General features: G+C 40.3%; 1 protein-coding gene across 1 annotated transcript in view; it reads left to right on the forward strand.

Moving 5' to 3' along the window:
- Positions 1–1188: 1188 nt before the first annotated feature.
- LOC135496670 (NADH dehydrogenase [ubiquinone] 1 beta subcomplex subunit 5, mitochondrial-like) overlaps positions 1189–20772 on the forward strand; it is a 39557-nt gene continuing 19973 nt past the window's right edge. The window contains exons 1-3 of the mRNA XM_064786114.1: positions 1189–1318; positions 12501–12586; positions 13107–13173. Of these exons, the coding sequence (XP_064642184.1) occupies positions 1210–1318; positions 12501–12586; positions 13107–13173 (262 nt within the window). The 5' untranslated portion in view covers positions 1189–1209. The remainder of the gene's footprint in view (positions 1319–12500; positions 12587–13106; positions 13174–20772) is intronic.

Below are 20772 nucleotides of genomic sequence, written 5' to 3' on the forward strand. Positions count from 1 at the left end.
ATATTTTTGACAAATATTGACAATTGACAAATATTTTTTCAATACCTCTCCAAATATGTACTTGAGAGTAAAATACATGCACTCGTCTAACTGATAGGCCTCGACCCTCCAACCGGCTATGAACATTCATTAGTGGTCTTGTCTCCGATCCACGGCCAAGGGAAAATCAAGTCGTGGATCAAGGTAAAATCAAGTCCTCAAACAAAGTTAGATTTTTCGCATCAAATCAGAGTTATTAGTACTTTTCTGCTATGAAATAAGTCTTCAGACAATAAGTTATCATTTGAATAATGAAAAGTGCTGTTTTGATGGGGGAAAAATAGGGTTTTTTAAACCAAATAGCCGGGCACCGATCTTCCAAAATTAGCGATGGTTTCAAAACAGTCTCCCAGATATGGGGCAATCTCTTCATTATCATAATGGGATTTGGAGGCATGTTTACAGATTTCGAGACCTGTAGGACCTAAAACTCGCATAGATCCCCATAGATTCCCTCTATTTGTCGAGTTAGCGCCCCTGTAAGATCATGCATTTTCGGACACTAGAACGAAATCTTCCTGCGGATATTGCGGTTTCTAAAGGAGAAATTGACTGTTCTTAGAAATTGACTGTTCTTAGAGTTGTATCCCATACAACTCTAAGAACAGTCAATTTCTCCTTTAATCATCACCGAAACCGCAATATCCGCAGGAAGATTTCGTTCTAGTGTCCGAAAATGCATGCGTTTTTTGCTGATTTGTGCAAAATTTAACATATCTCAAAAGTTCATTTGTTGAGCCTCGATTTTTTTTGATTTTTGTGTAGCGTAAGCAACTGTCTTTCAGGGGAGAATGGTCATTGTAAGAATTGTTCAGGAAAAAATGTATAATATTTGGGGTTTTTCGTGATTGTCCAGCCCAATTGGCAATATTGCCATTTGGGATGGTGAACAGAGCCAGGAGCAAATGTGACGCTTATGATTTATTTAAAGAAATAAGATGCCCGATTTAACATCCTGCAGAATCAGGGGAATCGTGCGTTTCCAGTGATATACGACACAAATGGGTTGTTCTCATGCATTCACTATGGAAACGCATTTTAAAATAGATGTTACGTCCTGTTAATGGGCTCGTCATCATGGCGTACATTTAGGAAAAACTCCCCAACGAGACCTAAGGAATGAAATCAGCGCCTCTAGCGTCACTTGGCAAAGCGAGGCTGCTGCTAACTATGGCGGTGTTGAGTGTCCTTCGCACTGTGAAAAGTGGCGTTCAAACGCTCAAATGGCCTCTATTGCGATATACTTCGAACCTTCCACAATCTGGTTATGTAGCTCTAGGTATGTACAGAATTATTTTGTTTAGAGGCAGTGATACGTCAGATACTGGGTGTGGGTTTAATAATAGTGTGCGAGACTCCTCGATCCAGTTTAGGGTAGCCTAGGTCTCGTCCAGGCCAATAATAGGCCTACATTACATCCACCCTTGCATGCTTGTCATGCTTGTTGTTGATAAACAAATTCTTGGTTGCACTCCAGGTGGAAGTGTAATGAAATGTAGGCTACATTGCTTGACATGGTCGAATTTCACTTCATTCATGGCCTAAACACAAGGCCTGAAATTGACCAAGAAAGTAGGCCTATCCATTCCATGCCAAACGGGCACTGTGGCGTTCACATCACTGTTTACCTGGCCAGGAGACAAGAATCAAGCAGGGTATGGCCTAAACTGTCTAAACTGGGGGATTTTTTAGGAGTGACTTGAATATTCACTTCCACCGGCTCTAAATTTATTTATTTATTTATTTATTTATTTATTAAACCTCCATATACATGAAGAACACGTAGGATGCCTGAACACATACATAAAATCACAGTATCATATCTATATAATAATACTGAAAGGGGGACGAATAAACTCACACTTGCTGATGTTGTTTTGCCTCGAAATTCGGCATGGTTGTTTGGAATATACTCTCCTGATGCAACGTATAGTTCAAATCGCTAATCATACATGAAAAGTATTAAAATTTAAAGATTTTATATAGATTTTTCCCCGTCTCAGTCTTACTCCGACCGCCATGTTTTCGCAGCAAGTGTCAGTAAATTTTTGAAGATCGACCATTTTGCAACTTCTTTTTAAGCCCTCGATTCGACTATACGACTCGACATGCATTTTTAAACTTGCTTCCTCGGCACCATTTGTCAAAGTCAGCGGCCAATTTATTCTTGCATTTGTCAGGAAAACGCAAGAACTCACTTGCTAAAGCACTCATTTGCGATTTCGCTGGAAGTTTCTCTACGCGTTGCTAATGACGTCATCACAGAGAGAATCACACCGTTCGTGCGAATTTGCGAGATTGTCCAAGTTGAATTTGTCGACTGCATGTTGAGCAAGGCGAGTGCAATTTTGTCGTTCTAAAAAGGAAATTTCCCACAAATAATGACTGCATGCCGGAATATCTGATCGACCCACCGCCGCGCCGACAAGTTCCTATCATAATCATATTCATAGGCCTAGCCGAGGGTGGTGGTAGCCGGCTGGGTCCTATCATGCAAAAGACAAAAGTCAATAAAGAAATAAATGCGTGTCCGGCAACGCCCCCACACCTGGCCTTTTGGGTGACTCCAGAAACTACCGGGCCGATTTCTTCAAAGTTTGGTTTTTATATTTCAGTAACCATGGTTACGATATAGGGGCCATTTTGCGTACTCCAATACATTAAATTGCTGTACATTACTTTGTATCACCTATGCGTACACGGGGGGGGGGGGGGGTATCTAACAAATTGGAAAAATGTGTGTACATACTGAACGGATGACAAACAAAACACGGTCAGTGGCACAACCTATGATAATATAGGCCTGCCTTTCAACCTTAGCTACCACCCGAATTAAGCCCACTACACGGGTTATGCTAGTACACAGTTAATGCCTGAGCAATGATTTGACCAAGCGATGGGAGGGGGAGTCCCTGACCCCGTAGCCCTCGTCCCGCAGGAGACAGCGCAGACTGTCAACGGCACCATCCTCCGCGCGGCGGGGGGCCAAAGAGTGAGGGACAGCCTCTCCCATCATCAGCTTTAATGGGTTAAAACCACATGAAAGAGTTTTTGATAAAAGTGTGCCCTTTACGGAATCCATACCTTCCGATAAAAACTTATAAAATTACATTCAAATCCCTTGCGGGGAGTCAGTTTTAAAAATGTTTCTAATATAATTTGGCACAATTTCTATCAACTAATGGTTTAACTTTTGAAACATCCAGAGCTTCTAAAAGTCTAGTGTGGTGTGATCTTTTCGAGACACCACAAAAGCCCTTAACAAGGGTACCCTGAGCACTCTCTAACTTAGTCGCTGAATATTTGTCCAGGGTACTGCATTCGAGAGCAAAAGTTAAGGTAGGTTGACACACAGATCTCCAAAGAAAGGTCTTAGTTTCAATTGATAGGCCTGGATAACACAAGCCACTCGAGGAAAGGCCAAACGCTGCTCGTCTACATGCTAAAATTCTACTATTCACGTGATCAACGCCAGTGAGGTTCGAATTAAAAAGCGTGCCAAGTAAGGTCATGCTGTCTACATTCTTAATCAAGGACTCCCCTAACCACCACCTAGGCTCGTCCTTCCAATTACGCCTGCCAATAGTCATGCACGATGTCTTTTTCAGACCGAACGAAAATTTCCAATCATTTGAGTACCCAGCAGAAATATTTATTAGTTTTTGTAACCCGTCAACAGAAGAGGCGAACACTGTTAAATCATCCGCATATGCGCAGCAATTAAACCTTTTATCTAAAATAGACAGGCCCTCGCCCGAATTCGATAACAATTTCAAAGGATCATTCACAAAGTAATTAAATAATATTGGCGACAAAATTCCGCCCTGTCTTATACCTCTTTTGATAAAAAACTCATCACTTTCATTGTCTAGAAATCGAACACATGCTTTAAGGTTATTATACCACGAAAATAACAACAGCCAGTGATCTTTAGGAATCTTATCCAAGAGTTTGTAAAAAAGTCCGTGGTGCCTAATGGTATCAAAACATTTCTCTGCATCGAGACTACATACAATACAATACAAATACAGGCGAGCATTTTGAAGAAAAGTACTTAAATGTATCAAGAGGTGGCCATTGCAGTGCCACGATTCTGGCGGAACCCAAATTGACAGGAATGGATATGATCATCAGGGATAAGAAGAAATTCTAGCAGCTTAGACAGGTCTATAATTAGTTACATCGTTTGGGTTTAAAGGCCATATATCAATGTTTTTTGCCATTTTCTGCTGTAAGACGATTTCAAAAGTGTACCTAACACTTTATACAACACAGAAAACCAAATGCAATTAGCTCCATCCATTTTGAAGATATAGCCAATTATGTGTTTGACAACTTGATTACCTAATCAGGCTAGCAACTGGCTTGTTAGAGCCAGGCGGCGGGTTCAGCAAAAGTTGTGATGTAGATCAGGTTATCTGTACATGTCATGCAATCATAAAAGCAGGAGGGCCTTAATTAATTATGCACACCTGGAAGTAATGTGTTTCATTCACTATGGTGTATTGTGTGGCTCCGAATTGTGTCAAGGATAGCACAAAGAACAATCGAATGGCGGATGGGACCCATTTTCATGAATTTCCAAAGCCAGTTGAACGAGAGAGGAGGAAGCTGTGGATTCGGAAGTGCAAACGTTTGGAGTGTTGGAAGCCTGGGCCTTCGGCCAAACTTTGCAGTGATCACTTTATCGATACGGAATATCACATGAAGCCGGATAACTGCATCCAACTGAATATTAAATGCCACTTGTTAAAAACAGCTGTTCCAACCATGTCAATTGCATTTAATGCCCGAGGCTGCTGAGGTCGGTTGTTATACATAATGTGTAGGCCCTATTGGGGCCTGTGATACCGCATAGTGTCTTCTTGTGTTCCAGCCATAGCAAGGTGACAGCGACACAGGTCAGTGTCAGTGACAGCCACTGTCAATGACAGATTATTGTCATCTGACATCTAGGCCTATCTAACGTTGCACGGCATTATATCGTCACGTCAAGATGATAGTGCATAATACCGTCACTTTTCAATAGTAGTTCAGCGTCATGACATAACTGGCGATACAACACTGACGAGGCGAAACAATATTGTGCAACATTAGTCTGTTCAAAAATCATACATGTTATGCATCTGCAACCGTCTATCAATGTCTTCTTTGCTATATCGGCAGGTCTGCCATGCAAATTGATTAACCACAAATTCTAATCACTTTCGTCCGAATGATCACTCTCATTATGATCTAGTGATATTAGTGGCTCGAACATGTACGGCTCAACGTTTAAATATCCTTCTGTATCGACCAAAACATCCTCAAATTCACTGCTCTCACTCTCTGAACTGTATGCGGAAGCCATCTTGCTTTGTTCTGACTGACCTGATCTACGTCATCAAAAAATCCCTAGCGGCCACATGTGGAACTAATCTAAAGTTGTGTGTGGTGGGAAATTCAAATAGTTTAAAATTGAAAATTGAAATAACTAAATAATGACTTTATTATTAGAATTTTTTTAATGTCTGGGATCTTGTTTTTTTAACCCTCAACATATTTCATGAGTATCAAGCATGTTTTCAAACCTTGATATATGGCCTTTAAACATGGTTTTTTGAGAACTGGTATGATAACACCCTTAAGAAAACATTCTGGAAGGACATGCCAATTTATCATAACACTAAAAACAGCACTTAAAAAATTACACAATTCAGGGGAATTGGCATAAATAATATGTTCAGAAAAAATATCGTCTATTCCAGAGGCGGTATTACACTTAAGCCGCCGAATTATTCCTTGGATCTGGTCCGGGGTCACTGTGAGATCACCACAGGTATCTTTCTGACTTTCAAATATTTCACTGACATCATTCGAGATACGCATTTGCTCAGCATTCAAAGCCATGGATTGATCACTCATTACTTCACTCAGGTGATTTAGCAAAATCCTGCGATCCTTGGCATGAGTTTGGTTGTTTCCCACGCTTTGACTTTTCAGAGCACTCCAGAACGCAGTATGATTTCCCTGCCGAAAAAGTCTATCCATATCATTTACAGACTTATTGAGACTCTTTGAAACACACTGTCTGGTTGTGCGTCTAAATAATCTCTTAATATTCTTCCAGCACTCGTAGACGACCCCCCGGCGGGGTCTACCATTATCAACCCAAATTTTCCACCAGAACATCTTTCTTTTTCTAAGATTACTCAGTTCGGGACACCAATAGGCTTTAAATTTCCCTCTAGGTTTAGACGCACAACCAGAGTCATAGGTTGCATCATGAAAGGAGTTCGCCAGAAAATCAAAACTAGAGCTTACAAAAAACGACGCCTCATCTCTACTCTTATAATCATAACTTCTAGGAAATGAGAGCAATTTCTCCCTAACCAGATCACAATAATTCTTTCTATTGAGTTTGTTATTCCAATTAGGCCGCCTGCATTTAGTAACAGGTCATGTAGATCCCGAATTACCTACATGGTCATCAGTATAAGATTGTATAAAAAGTTCAGTGTGGATAGGGAGGTGATCGCTCACATTACCACACTCGAGAGGCACAATATTACATCGTTTTACCAAGTGTGAATAGTCTTTCAATAACAAAGACGTGGTCAATCCAACTGAATGCATTGCGACTAGGGCAAAAATATGTATACTCAACCTCCTGTTTAAAATGGAAATCAGAAACAGTAAAATTATTGGCTAATAAGAAATCATATAAAATGACCGAATGCCGTGAAAAACCCGGCTTATTAGACCAGTTTAGCACTAATTGTTGCAGAGTTTGGTAACTGAACATTATATCACCACATATTATAACCGGGGCCTGGTCTGCATATTTATCAAGAAAGCATTGTAATGCGTCGACCGTTTCAATAAAGCTTGTCGTCTGACCAGGACTGCCATTATAATAAGGCATGTACACAGAAACCACAATCTGCATGAGATTGTTCTTCCTATCATAAACACCTATCGCAACAATCCGGTCATTGTCAGTTTCAATTGAGTTGTACCATAAATCCGGCCTACTTTCTTATATAGCCTACTAGTACTAGTAATGTACTGCATCCGCTTTATTGATGTATGAATACCAAACCTCGGACTACTTTCCTGCAATTCGGTGGAGTTCGTGACAGTAACAGTTCGGTCGATCTCCGATTTGCAGTGATGGCATGAAGCAGCGTTGGCATCACCGATTGCCTTTAGGGATGACGGCATAAACTAGTGTCGGCATCACTGGCATCGACACCAGAACAGTCAGCCGGCCAAGTGCCGTTTTCGGGCACATTTTCTTACCCCGATGACGTCATTTTTTGCTCATTCACATAATGTTAGGCGGCAATTTTGAGAAGATTTGGCATGGTTCGGAAAATGCTTGGTTTCTATTTTTTCCTGCAAACCACTGCTCAAAGCCGCGTGACACAGATTAAGAATGACCTTAGCTTATTTGTCGATCCAAATATTGGTAAAGAAAGAATGTGTTTAATTTTTATTGGTTCTTTTAAGACGAGGTTGATGACAAAATTTTGAGAAAATCCTCGCTTCTTCGCTTAAAAAGAAGAAAATATACCGTACACAAAATCTTTTTCAAACCAGCACTCCTTCCAGTATAAATAACATGTTTTTTGAGATGACATTCGCACATTATTGTCTGTACATCGATGTATGTATAAATGTATATGTTGGCATTTGTAGAGTGCTCCAATTACTCAGCGAGTGGGTATTCTTGAGCGCTTTTCTCCCCAAAGGCAACTGCAAAAAGGTGGGCCTTTAGGAGGGACCTGAAAGTCTGGAGGGAATCAATGTTACGAAGCTTTTGCGGCAGCTGGTTCTACAGTTTTGGAGCAGCTACCGCAAAGGAATGACCACCAAGAGTCTGGCACTTGAAGTTAAGAACCAAGGAACCTCAAGGAACATCGCAGATCCTGATCTAAGGCTTTGCAATCGATCCTTCTTAACTGAATCATGGATCTGAGATATCCTGGAGCCTCCCCAGCCAAGCACTTGAACACCAAGGGCAGAATCTTGTACTGGATCCTGAGCTGGACTGGTAGCCGGTGCAGGTGAACCAACACAGGGGAAATATGGTCAAACTTTCCCACCAAACACATGTAACTCTTGCAGCAGAGGTGAAAACCTGTTGAATTCGGTTCAAAAACTTGGTGGGGATACCATAGGAGAGCATTACAATAGTCAAGGTTGGTGATGATAAAAGCGTACCAATGTCTTGGCGGATTTTTCCGACAGAGACTGAGAGAGGTTCGGATTTGTCGTATCCGATAAGAGACCATAGTATGCCTTGGCACACATTTTGTTTACGTGTGTCTCCATGGACATGTTGCAATCAAACCATGCACCGAGATTGCGGACACATTGCCAGTATTCAAATTCCGTCTTCAGTTCCTTTTTCCTTTGATGTGTACAATTTGATTCAGAATGGAATTACCTACTCATAATTGGGAGGGTAAATTTTTTGGCTCCCTGGTTGACACAAAGCGCAACACTGATCTTGAAACACCCCAAGTGGTTGTACACAGTACAGATAACTCATTTCTATTCTCTTTTACATTTCAAGATTGTACAGCCTCATCTCAAAATATCTACCCTCCCCACGGTTTTCAGATGACAATCAGTTGTATCTTTCCTTTAAACCAATGCCACTTGCATGCCAGACAGAAGCAGTGGAAGCCATTGAACGATGCATAGTTAAAGTTAGAGCATGGTATATTGAAAATGAACTCATGATCAATGACACTAAAACTGAGTTTGCCATCTTTGGCACACGGCAGCAGCTTGCAAAGGTGAGCATTGCATCGATAAAGGTTGGAGGGACAGATATCCAACCAGTCTGGGCCATTTCATGGTATTTGTTTCGTGTCGGGCAGGACATTTGCAGGCCTTTTCCCCTCAATAAAATTAATTTAGGGTAATTATTTAAAACTTTGAACTTGTTTTAGGCAAGTGCTATAGAACAACTTGACATGGTAAAAAAATCCAATCTCTGAAATTATTTTTTCCAATTCAAAATGAGGCCAGAAGCCTTGTGTCGGACAGGACAGAAAAAGGAAGTGGGTTTTTCGGTATGTTAGGGAAGTCAAAAGTTCTGATCTATTACATGATTTATTTCAAATCAAGCTAGCCAGTTATGTACCCTAGTACCTTAGGTAGCTTTTATAAAAAGTTTGGTTTCAAAATCTCCAGGGATAGCCGAGTGGGGGTAATTTGTTCTCAAGTGGGTAGCGTGTCGGACAGGACGTGTCGGACAGGACACTTTTCCCTTTTGGCAAAAATGACTGAAAAAACACTTTTTATTGTATGAAATCAATTTCATTATATTCATAGTAAAAACTAAAGTGGTAGACACAATACTACAAGAAGCTTCATGCTTACAATAATATACTAGGGTCACAGTTAAGCCCCCCCCCCCCCCCCAACTTGAAGACCAGGACAAGCATTTTAAAATGCAAATTGTACCGGTTCATTGTCTCGGTATTTGGATTTGAAGGCCACATCAGTTTCTTTGTCAACTGTCTATTTCATTCAACAACTGGAATCGATTCATCAAATGAACATCGCCCGCGATTATTCATGACTGGTACTTCTAACTTTCTGACGACATTGTTTTCATCAACCCAAGAATTGTCATTTGTTTTGAACGAAAACACAGTTTTTTCAGAGTCCTTTATATAGTTTCAAGGTAGCTAATATGGTTTCATTGACTCAAATATGTCAGACATCCAAAAACAGAAAGGAAGAAACCATTCAAACTCCAACGATATGTCTTCCAACCCGATTTTATTTGGAAGCCATTTTCCCTTTTTTAGATGCCATTTATTGGCAATTTAATCATCCTTGGAGGTTCCTGATTTAATCAAAAAGGTCAAAATAACCTTCAATAAGGTTATTCATTGTGAAACATGCAATAGCTATCAAAACAAGTAGTCATTAGTCAACCAAAGGAGGATTTGTGCCCTGTCCGCCATGCTTTTGTCCTGTCCGACACGCAGAACGTGTCGGACAGGACAAAATTGGTTTTAAATTTCCCAAGAGGTGTGTCATTTTTCTTTAAAAATTTCTTCATGATATCACTGTATACTGCCTTAGGTTGGAGGAAAATCTAATAATGGCTTTTTCTCCATAATGCGCACTCCGATTTGAACGAAACTACTTTCAACTGATGCAGAATCTTGTTGCGCATAAAATATATAGGGTGGCGACCCAAAATTTGTCAACAGTTTTGACGATAGATGGCGCTGACTGGAAAAAGGGGGCAAACACCAAAATGGTAAAATATCGGCACTGCGAGCCTTTGAGTTTATTCTAGTGGCATAGAACAATGCCTCCCTATGATGCCCATGGAATATATAGGTTTTGGTTGCGATCGGATATTCAATATGGCCTCCAGACCAGCCGTCTTGTTTTTCTTACAAGAGCTATAACTTCCGAATGCGAACTCCGAATTGAATCGGATTAATTTCATCTGATGCAGAATCTCATTACCCACCAGATGTTACCGACGAAGTCACGTTATAGTTACAGGTTTTGATAATAGGTGGCATTTAATGCATTTTTTAACTTTTTTTCACTAACCGCCCTCTATCGTCGAAACCGTTGACAAAATCGGGGTGACGTGTCTCCTGATGTTTTGTGCGTATTAGAGTTCCGCTTCGGATAAAGAAAGTTTCATGCAAATCGGGGTTGGCGTAAGGGAGAAAATGCAATTTTAGCATGAAACAATATATATTAAGTGGCAACGCAAAATTTGTCAGTAGTTTTGACGATAGATGGCGCTGACTGAAAAAGCGACAAACACCAAAAGGGTAAAATAACGGCACTGCGAGCGTTTGTGGAGCTTACTCCTTTTAACGCCAGGTGGCGTTTGGTTTCGGCGAATGGTAGATCCTGAGCAAGCCTAGATACCTACCCTTCTAGCCCTAGCGGTGGGTTCTGAAACCAAACTAATGACGCGAATCACATTGGGTCTTACTAATTTGCGACCCTATTCGACACTCTAAGACAACTGTTTTTTATTGCAACGGGTAATCCTTATTAATTTTTTAATAATCTACAAACTGGATTTTAATAAATTGTATACATTTTGTGGCATTTATTGATAGTTTAGATAGTGATTTGAATCGAGAGCCATGTTGTCGGTTACTGTCGCAATTTAGTAGGCTGTCATTAACAATTCGCCATTTCGCATTCGACATTCGATTTCGACTGGGTCGGTAGGTAATTAAGTTTTTTCTCGAAAGAAATCAGCAATTGTGGAAGTGCAAAGAGGCACAGGCTACTGATTTTACTTTTGTAGTATTGACCAGCAAAGTTAACTTCGACGCTTTTTTAGCGGTTACCCTAGGTTAGGTAGGTAAACCGCAGGCTGTCCAACGATGTCGCGTGGCCGGGCAGCGTCGGACAGCGTCTTCGTCACTCGTGCACGTGGTCGTGTGTGTGTGTGTGTGTTGTGGCGGCGTGCTGCGTGCATTGCACTGCACTGTGCGGGATCATACAGTCAAACCTACTGTATTAAACCAGAATTGATGAATGCACCAAGAACATCTTCTTCAAAATAAAAAGTCAACAAGTCAAATCGAAAGCATCAAGAGATTCATGGTTTTATTCATGAGATAATTATACATAAATACTGTGGGTATGTGACAGTTGCCTTTTTAGACGTAATACATTAGACGCATCATCCCAACTGTTCTTTGGCCAACTTTTTACTCTTAGCACAGTCAGAATTCACTCTGCTCATTCGAAATCCTGTTAATTGACCTCAAGCACAACAAAATGACGGTTTAAAGGGGCACTGCATTCAATCGCGAATCGGTTTCAGCACGACCACCATAGAGGGAGGCGCCTATCGGCTAGGAATGAAACTAAGAAACACGTTATCTAAATTGCCATTGTTACCTGTATTAAGTCTATTAAACTTTCTTCAGGAAAGCATAATATCCCATTAGAATGTTTGAAGAAGCTGTGTGGAAGCTTTGACGGCAATACATCACTAAACAAACAACAGTGCTGGGTATTTTAGATACGTTTCCTGTAGTTCCATCGTTTTACCGATGGGCACCTCCCTCTACGGTGGTCGTGCTGAAACCGATTCGCGATTGAATACAGTGCCCCTTTAAATGACATTTCATATTTTGACATGCAGACAAAACGCACGTGTTTACAACACTACGTAGATCGCTTTTTCTCCTATATGCTACATCCGATTGAAATGGGATTGGTTTCATCATGGAGGATGCAGAAATAAGAAGGCGCACAAAACATACTGGTCTGTGTCGCACTGAGCTCCGAAAGCCAAATTTATTCAGCAATAGCCCACTGGGTTCTGGTGTGAACATCAGTCTCTCCATTCTCCTCTGACATGTTACATCATGTGACCTCCAGGTGCCAATACCAGTTTCCCCAAACAAAAACCGTCGATCTGGCTTTGCCAGTTCTAGTTTATCTTATATTTTCTTCAGGTGGCCCTGTTCGACGTATGGCTTCTGGACGGACCATGCAAGTTATGCCATCCAATCATGAGGTCAAACTCTTCAAGGATCATGTTGTAAGTTATGATTGAGGCTATGAAAGTAACAATGATAAAGTTCTCCATTCAACCTGCTAATATTGCCAGAAAAAGTTCAGTCAAATCAACATCTAGTCCACAATTGTCATACCTTCCTCTCCCTATTTGTTGATGTTTCCAATCACAAACAGTGCTCACGAAGTGTCGTATCAAGTGTCGTATTTTTTTGAGGTGCTTGTACACACTGACCACCAAAGCACTATTCTGTTCCAGGGACAATTTAGGAGCCATCCATAATTATGTACGCATCAAACTGGAGATTTTGTGACCCCACCCCCTCTCTCTGTATGCACAATTTGGACTAAATGTACAGGTGTAGGCATTTTCCCCAAAATTCTTAGACTCCCCCTTCAGTGCGTATACGGATGGCCCCTTATCAGTGTCATCATTGCCTTTTTTTTCTCAAACAAGGGCAGAGGCAAATCAGTTTGTGACCACCTTCAGCTTGCATTAAATAAATGGCAGTTAAGTATAATGAGTTCCTTTTTTTCCTCTTCAGCATTTCTATGTTCTCCTGGGAGCGATACCCCTTGGGTTAATCATCTTCTGTGCTAATGTATTTGTTGGTAAGTCTCACTCTTTGGCGATCTTAACTAGGGCTCTCCTTTGATGCTGACCATTGTCATGTATCTGGTGAATTTTACCATAATTAGCATTACGGCCTTAATATTCATGTAATGGTACCATTTAGGGATTTTTCTAAAAGAGCTAAGTGCATGGGTCAAGGTACTTTTTGAAATTTTGGATTATCTTGAGTGGTTCCAGAGATATGGCCAGTCGAATACTACAATACAAAACAAGAGGTACATTCGGATCGGCCTCAATGGAAAATGAGTAAGAATAGGGATGGTCAATTCAATATTGTCATTTAGATCAACTTTAGCATAATTTGTAGCTTTAAGAGAGGAATGTAAACCCTGTATTTAATGAGGCATTACTTTTTAGCTCAGCTGACAAAGTCAGCAGAGCTAATCAATAGCTATTCGAATGGTGTCCTTACATCGATCCATCCATCCTTCCATCAATCCGTGGACAAATCAGGCATTTTGTAACCGAAAGACCGAGGCACTTCAAATCTGGGATTTGACATGAACAGCCCAGGAAATGCTGCCGATTTATATCACCAGTTGGCGGTGGTTAGCAAAAATGTCGTTGGACCCTGGTTTCAATTTCCAGCCCTGAACTGACATACATTTGTATCCCTGCTAGAATTGCCCACCATTACCGCCGAGTGTGCTGGATTCGCTCCAATGCAATGTATAATGTACAGTGGCTTTCGAACTTGGAAGCTAATACTAGTGACAGAGAGGATTACGCTGGAGATCTTGCCTTTTGGCACTGCGCCCGCTGACGACATGTGCCGGAAAAAATGGTGACCTTTTTATTTTATTTAAATGGATTGAATTTAGGTAAGTAACAAATTTCTGAAGCTAATTATGGTTAATTATGGTATGAAACTTCACTTCATAGAAAAGACATGAAAGATTCGGCACAATTTGTTTATATGCTCTGTTAACGACGGGTTCAACCCAATTTGATAAAAACAACCTTTGAATCGAGTCCGCCTTCTCTCGAAATATTGAAGCGACGATCTGATTATTTAGTGTCTCTGTAGAAATGTGCAGTGAATGCAACATTATGAAGAGAGTGTAATTGCGCAGATTCAATGACAAATTTTGCCTCTTTTCACAGCTTGTTTTTTAGCTCACCGTAGGGGAGTCTATATTACACTGCAGTCTCCTGTTGTCATCCGTCGTCGTCTGTATCCTGTTTCAAAACAGGAGCACGTTTCTTAACTGCTAGAGCTATGAACTTGAAACTTTGTACACAGGACCCCCCACGTCAGGTGACCTCTGACACTGAATTTCGGTCCGATCTGATTCTGGACTTGGCCACCAGGAGGCCAGAAGTGGAAACCTAAAAAGTGTGATATCTCTCTTATGAGTGACTCGTAATCGCTAAAATTATTATCTTAGGTTCTCCTAGTAAGGATACATCACATACATCACATATCATACAGGTTTTTGATTTGGCCTAAATTTCAAGGTCACGGGTCAAATTCCGTAAATTGTCGGTTTGAGTGTACTGTAACTATGGCACATTTCTTAACCGATAAAGCTGTGAACTTGAAATTTTGTACACATGACTCCCTACGTCATATAACCTCTGACGAATTTTGGTCTGATCTGGTTCTCGACTTCGCCACCATCGGGCCTTAAGTTATAACCTAAAAAGTGCGATATCTTGCTTATGAGCAACTCGTTTTCAGTGGTAGTTTTCTGGTAGCAAGGATACATCACATTTACTACGGGTTGATTTGACCTAATTTTCAAGGTCACAGAGGTCAAATGGTGTGAATTGGCCGTTTGAGTGTAACTATGGTACGTTTCTTAACCGCTAAAGCTATGAACTTGAAATTTGGTCCACATGACTCCCTATGTCATGTTACCTTGGACACCGAATTTGGATTTGATCTGATTCTTGACTTGGCCAGCAAGAGGCCAGAACTAAAAAACCTAAAATGTGCAATATCTCGCTTAAGTGACTTGTTTTCGATAATATTTTTATGGTAGATACTCCAAGCAATGATACATCATATGTCATACCGACTTTGGTTTGACCTATATACAAAACATGTAGAATGTTTCTTACCAGGATGAATTCCTAGACACCAAATGTCTAGATGGTGAGCACAATGGCCCTGGCCGTTTCATCTAGTCCATGCTCTTGCTGTCCATCCTTGATGATTCTGCAGTCATATGTTAAATCATTTTACATTTTCACCCACAATTTATTTAGATATCAAGCTTTTTATCCCCTGACAAAACTGGGTTTAACTTTAATTTATGCATAAGCAGACGAAAAGTCCATCTGCTAAGTCACTGTCACGTGATATCTAAAGTTGTCAAAATGGCGGCCGAGTATCTGATCTAAAACAATGTTAAGGTCCGGCTATACACTAGGATTACTCAAAAAATAACTCTTGTCACATAGGAGAACTAATGTGAACATGCCTATCGGCCTCAGGTTCACAATTGGATTGGTCAGACCATAGGCTCCTGAAACTTATGTACTGTTTTATAGCTTGATAATACTTTTCGCACATTTCCATTGCCAATTGCCATTTGCCAGGTATTGAACTAACTCATAAAAAAGCTCGAGGTCAAGTGACATACAAAATGGTCGACGAACCAGAAAATGTAAACAGCGAGATTTCAACATGAAAATTGTCAACAAAAACACCATTACAGACTTGATTTTCTCTTGCAAAAGATTGGATACATGATATGGGAAGGTATAGTTGTCATTAAAATTAAAAGCAATCTTACAGACCAAAACGCTACTGTAGTCGTTTCAATATTCAGCTTTCAGCCCCTCGATTCAAATTTTACCGCCTTGAAAACTTGGAAGGCACTTGGGAAAATCAATGATACAATACTCTATAAGAACATGTCAAAATTATCCTCAAAAATAAGAAATAAATTGCAATAACCATAGAAAATGTGCACACATGAATTTTGGCGAAAAACACTAGGTTTGTCAATCATATTCTATTTTACAATTCGGCATTCTCAAAGGGAAAGGTTTTAATTCATGAAGTGAATATACTCTCAACAATGTTGGCATATTTTCGTCATTCCCGCATAACAGTTCAATAGTCAATGTCTAAAGTCAATCCCACTTGACAAATAGTAAAGTAATTCATATCAAATACCTTAAAAACCTTTTATTTGATTTCAAAAGCAGTTATCGGGTTAATGGACATCACCCAAAATATCCACGAAATGAACGGACAAATGACCACAAAAACACCTTTTCTCAAAAACTAGCGATTTATACCAAATAAATCTAACAGGTGACAAAACTGCATACAAATTTAGCTAGGCTATGAAAAAAAATAATAAGACCTATAGTAATAGATTTCGAGGAGAAAATTGACGAAAAAAAAAATTTAGAGTAAAAAATAAGGATCACAATTGTTAACCGATAAACAATACAATAATAAACATCGTTCTGAAGTCATGGATAAGGTTGATAATGTAAATAAACAGCGCAATCGATGATCTGCTGTGGAGACTTGAAATGTCAACAAACAATGCGATACTCACATGCACACTGTACACAGCACAATGCATCCAACACACTCTCCTTGTATTCTCAATCGTATCAATGAACTTTCTTGATAATTAGCACTCCTTAGTAGTTCCTACCTATACCTTGACCAATAATCATTAGCGCCTCATCAGTTGTTGTTGGTCTTGTATTATAAAACTTTGCTATAAAAATTAAAATGTTTTATTATCATGTTTTACAGGAATAATCTACAGCTGCATTTGAACATTTTTGGTGACCACATCACAGATGACAAAGAGAGAGGAGCTGAGCTACACTCATACTCATAGAACCAAACAAACACCTTGCACCTCCAACTTCAGAGCTCACCCGCATGGTAATCAGGAGAACAAGTCAATTCTAGTATTTCATTCTTTTTCATTGTAATACTTACCTCAAAATTGATTAATAATAAAGAAAACTATAAGTGGCAGTTGGTTTACAAAAAAATGAAGTGTATCTGTTAAGTTTTTACTCGCTATCAATGCGGGCTATGAAAATCATACCCCTTGGACTTGGTCCTCACCATGCACTTTGAAACTATTGGTTGTCCCTTATGTAAAGTCGATGGCAATTACTGCATGGCTGTCTCAGCTTAGGCTGGACATGTTCACTTGACTAGTTTGTCACAACCAACCTACATTTCAAAGGAATTGATGTGAAGGTTCTGACTGTTTCTGGTTGTGACCATGCATCTACTGGGCTGGTTTGTCTTAACCTGCACTTCAAAGGATTTGATGTTAACTCTATGAGTGCCCATCAATTTTCGCGATTTTCCCCTAGTGCCCATGAATGGGAATACACTCGGGAAGCACATTTGGGGAATCCCTACTTGAGCGACGATCGTTAGACACTGTTTCGTGGCGATTACGTAGACATCTACCGTTCTGGTGATGAACGTACGAAAAATCGAAAAGTTCCGTCGTGGGCACTTAGAGGATGAGATGGAAAGTCGGACCTTTCCGTCAACACCCCGTGAAATCAGCTGCACCCTCTCCGAGCAGCTCCAACCTCTCAGAGTCATGACCAACCACCTCGCCGAGTATATCCAGTTTCTGACTGTATACAAAGTCCTCGTATGGACCGTTCATCCAACTTACAGCTTCCTCACTGTGGCGAGGCTATGCCAGGATACACAAGGAGTCATGATGAGGCCTTCAAACCGATGTTGCAACTCAGTTCAAAAGTATTCCTCGGTTTCTCCTTTACGCGCAACTGTAACAGCTGAAACGGAGGAGCCAGAAATGCAACATCAGTTTGAACACCTTCACCTAGCTCCTTAGTGGTCCTGGCATAGCCTCATTACAATGAGAAAGCTATCAGTTCGCTGTACGGTCTATACGAGGGTCTCGTTGGGAGGTGGTCTTCAGTTGGATTTTCTCGGAGAGGTGGTTGGTCATGACTTGGAGAGGTTGGAGATGCTCGGTGAGGGTGAAGCTGATTCCACAGGGTGGTCAAGGGCTCTCAAAGAATTAAGGTCTTTAACTGTTTGCCCCAAGGTTGTGACCACGCATCGACTGGACTGGTTTTTCACAACCTGCAATTCAAAGGAATTGATACAAAGGTCCAGACTACATTTACTACATGATGTAGTTGTCCTGGGTTATGACCATGCATCCAATGGACTGGTTTGTCTCAAGCCTAACTTCAACGGATTGATGTAAAGGTCCATACTGCAGTTACAGGTTGTCTACCGGGTTCTGACTCTAGAAGGAACCATCGCAACTAGTAAGATTTAATCTCTGTAACAACTTTCAACTTTTATCGCACTCATTGTATGAAGTTATGTGAATAATCAGAAGGATCAAGCAAAGCTCCTCATTTTAAAAAAATTTGGCATGAGGCCATCTTGGAAATCATTTTCAGGTCAATTTTGTGACGGAATATTTATATAAACTGACCCAGGAAACAAAAGTGAGCGTCTTAACATTCAGCTGAGCACCAGGCCCGTGGGCGTGGGGCGCTTGTTAATTTTTCGAATTGGTCAAGTGATATGATTTAATGGCACATTTAATCCCAGCAAAGTCATTCATTTTTGGGAACAATATATGCTGTACATATATGTACTTAATAAGTGTATCTAATTGTTTATTTTTTCTGACAATTTTAAAGTGAGATTATAGGCATCGGTTAACTAGGACATAACATAGCCCGGCTAGCTAAAGTTAGCTTTTTAAAACACGTAACATGCTATAGCCCGGCTAGCTAAAGTTAGCTTTTTAAAACGCCAGATGTTGCCCCTTCCAGCAAATCCATTTCAAATCTCCGTGAACCTTGTACGCAGGGCCTGTTCATGTAACAACAATAATTTTCTTGTGGTGCGTGGCTGGCTCCTCTACAGCCACAGTCTGGTGGGTCGAAACCTAATTGACAAGTCTAAGTCTGTGACATGGTGTTTATTCAATGTTGTAATGGCTATTACAATTTAAATGGCCATGCTGGGCACACATTGTACACTCTTGAAGTACACACTACATTTTGTACAGAGCACATGCTTGTTCTCAACCTAATTGCCTAAAACATGAATTGATGGGTCTATTATTTATGAATTAGAGATACAGGGGGGTTTAATAATATTGAGTTTGAGTCATTGGGAAAGGCACAGCCACGTACATCACTTTAAAGTTGGAAAAAAATGGAATTTAAATGGAGAAAATGAAAAACATGGTCATTGTTGACATCTTGGAATTTTGTGACATCAGATTGAGGCTTAGTTCAATCTGGTCTCAGACCTACACAGCAATAAAGGGTGTAACATAAAATAAGGCCCAAATACAAAATGACCTGGCTACATTCAGAACCCTTGCTAATGCTCCTATGCACAGAAAAAAAATCATTATCCGAGGAAACATCACTGGCGTATGTCTTTAGAGCTATTGCATAGTGATACATAGCAGGCCTCTATTAGGCCGTGTAACAGTGTATTCACCGGGATTCTGGTCATAGTACTGTCGTTTTTGACATAGCATGCCTCCATGATGAGGGGTAGAGTTGGTTGGCAAGGACATAACATGTATTGTATTAACCTCCACTGTGTGATCTTCAAATGTGCATCATTGATTGATATGATCAATCTTAACATAGTGCTTATAACATTGTGACCTTGACCTAATTTCCAAGGTCAAACTAAAATTTCACTGATGGTGGTACGTTTCACTACCAATTGTCAAAGATTCTTTAAAATTTTTGGCTCACCGTAGGGGAGTCTAAACAATACCGCAGTGTCCGATGTCGTCTATCCTGTTTCAAAACTGGCAAGTTTCTTACCCGCTTGGGCTACTAACTTGAAACTTTGTACACAGGACTCCCTTGGTCAGGTGACCTCTGACACTGGATTTCGATCTGATCTTATTCTTGACTTGGCCACCAGCAGGCCAAAAGCGGAAACCTAAAAATTGTGCGATCTCTCTTGTGAGTGACTCGTTTTCGATAACATTTTGATGGTAGGTTCTCCTAGCAAGGATATATCAGATATCATATGGGTTTTTGATTTGACCTAATTTTCAAGGCCACAGAGGTAAAATTGTGTTAATTGGCTGTTTCAGTCTAACCATGGCACGTTTCTTAACTCTTTCCCTGCCAAACTCGTTCTAGAACGTTCGCAACTTCCCATCTGTTTCCTGCCAAACTCGTTCTAGAATGAAATGGTTAGTTCTTCATCATAACACCAGATGTTATCTCGGTGCTGTACCGGGAAAAGGTTTGATGTGTTAAGCTTCCATGCAGACGATTGTCTGCTCATTCTGAAATTTATTGAAAATCTGGTAAAAATAGTGAAATCGTCGCAAACTGGGGGATAATGATTAAAAGTAGCTGTGGTAGGGAAAGTGTTAACCACTAAAACTATGAACTTTTAACTTGGTATAGATTATCTCCTTTGTCAGACAACCTTTGACCGCAATTTGGTTTGAACTGATTCTCAACTCGGCCCCCAGGTGGCAAAAACTGAAAAGGTAAAAAGTGCAATTTCTTGCTTTTTAGTGACTTGTTTAGGTACTCCAAGCAAGGATACTTCACATGTTGTATGAGTTTTTGATTTAACCTACTTTTCA

This window comes from Lineus longissimus, chromosome 12 (assembly GCF_910592395.1).
Source record: "Lineus longissimus chromosome 12, tnLinLong1.2, whole genome shotgun sequence".
Taxonomy (NCBI): domain Eukaryota; kingdom Metazoa; phylum Nemertea; class Pilidiophora; order Heteronemertea; family Lineidae; genus Lineus; species Lineus longissimus.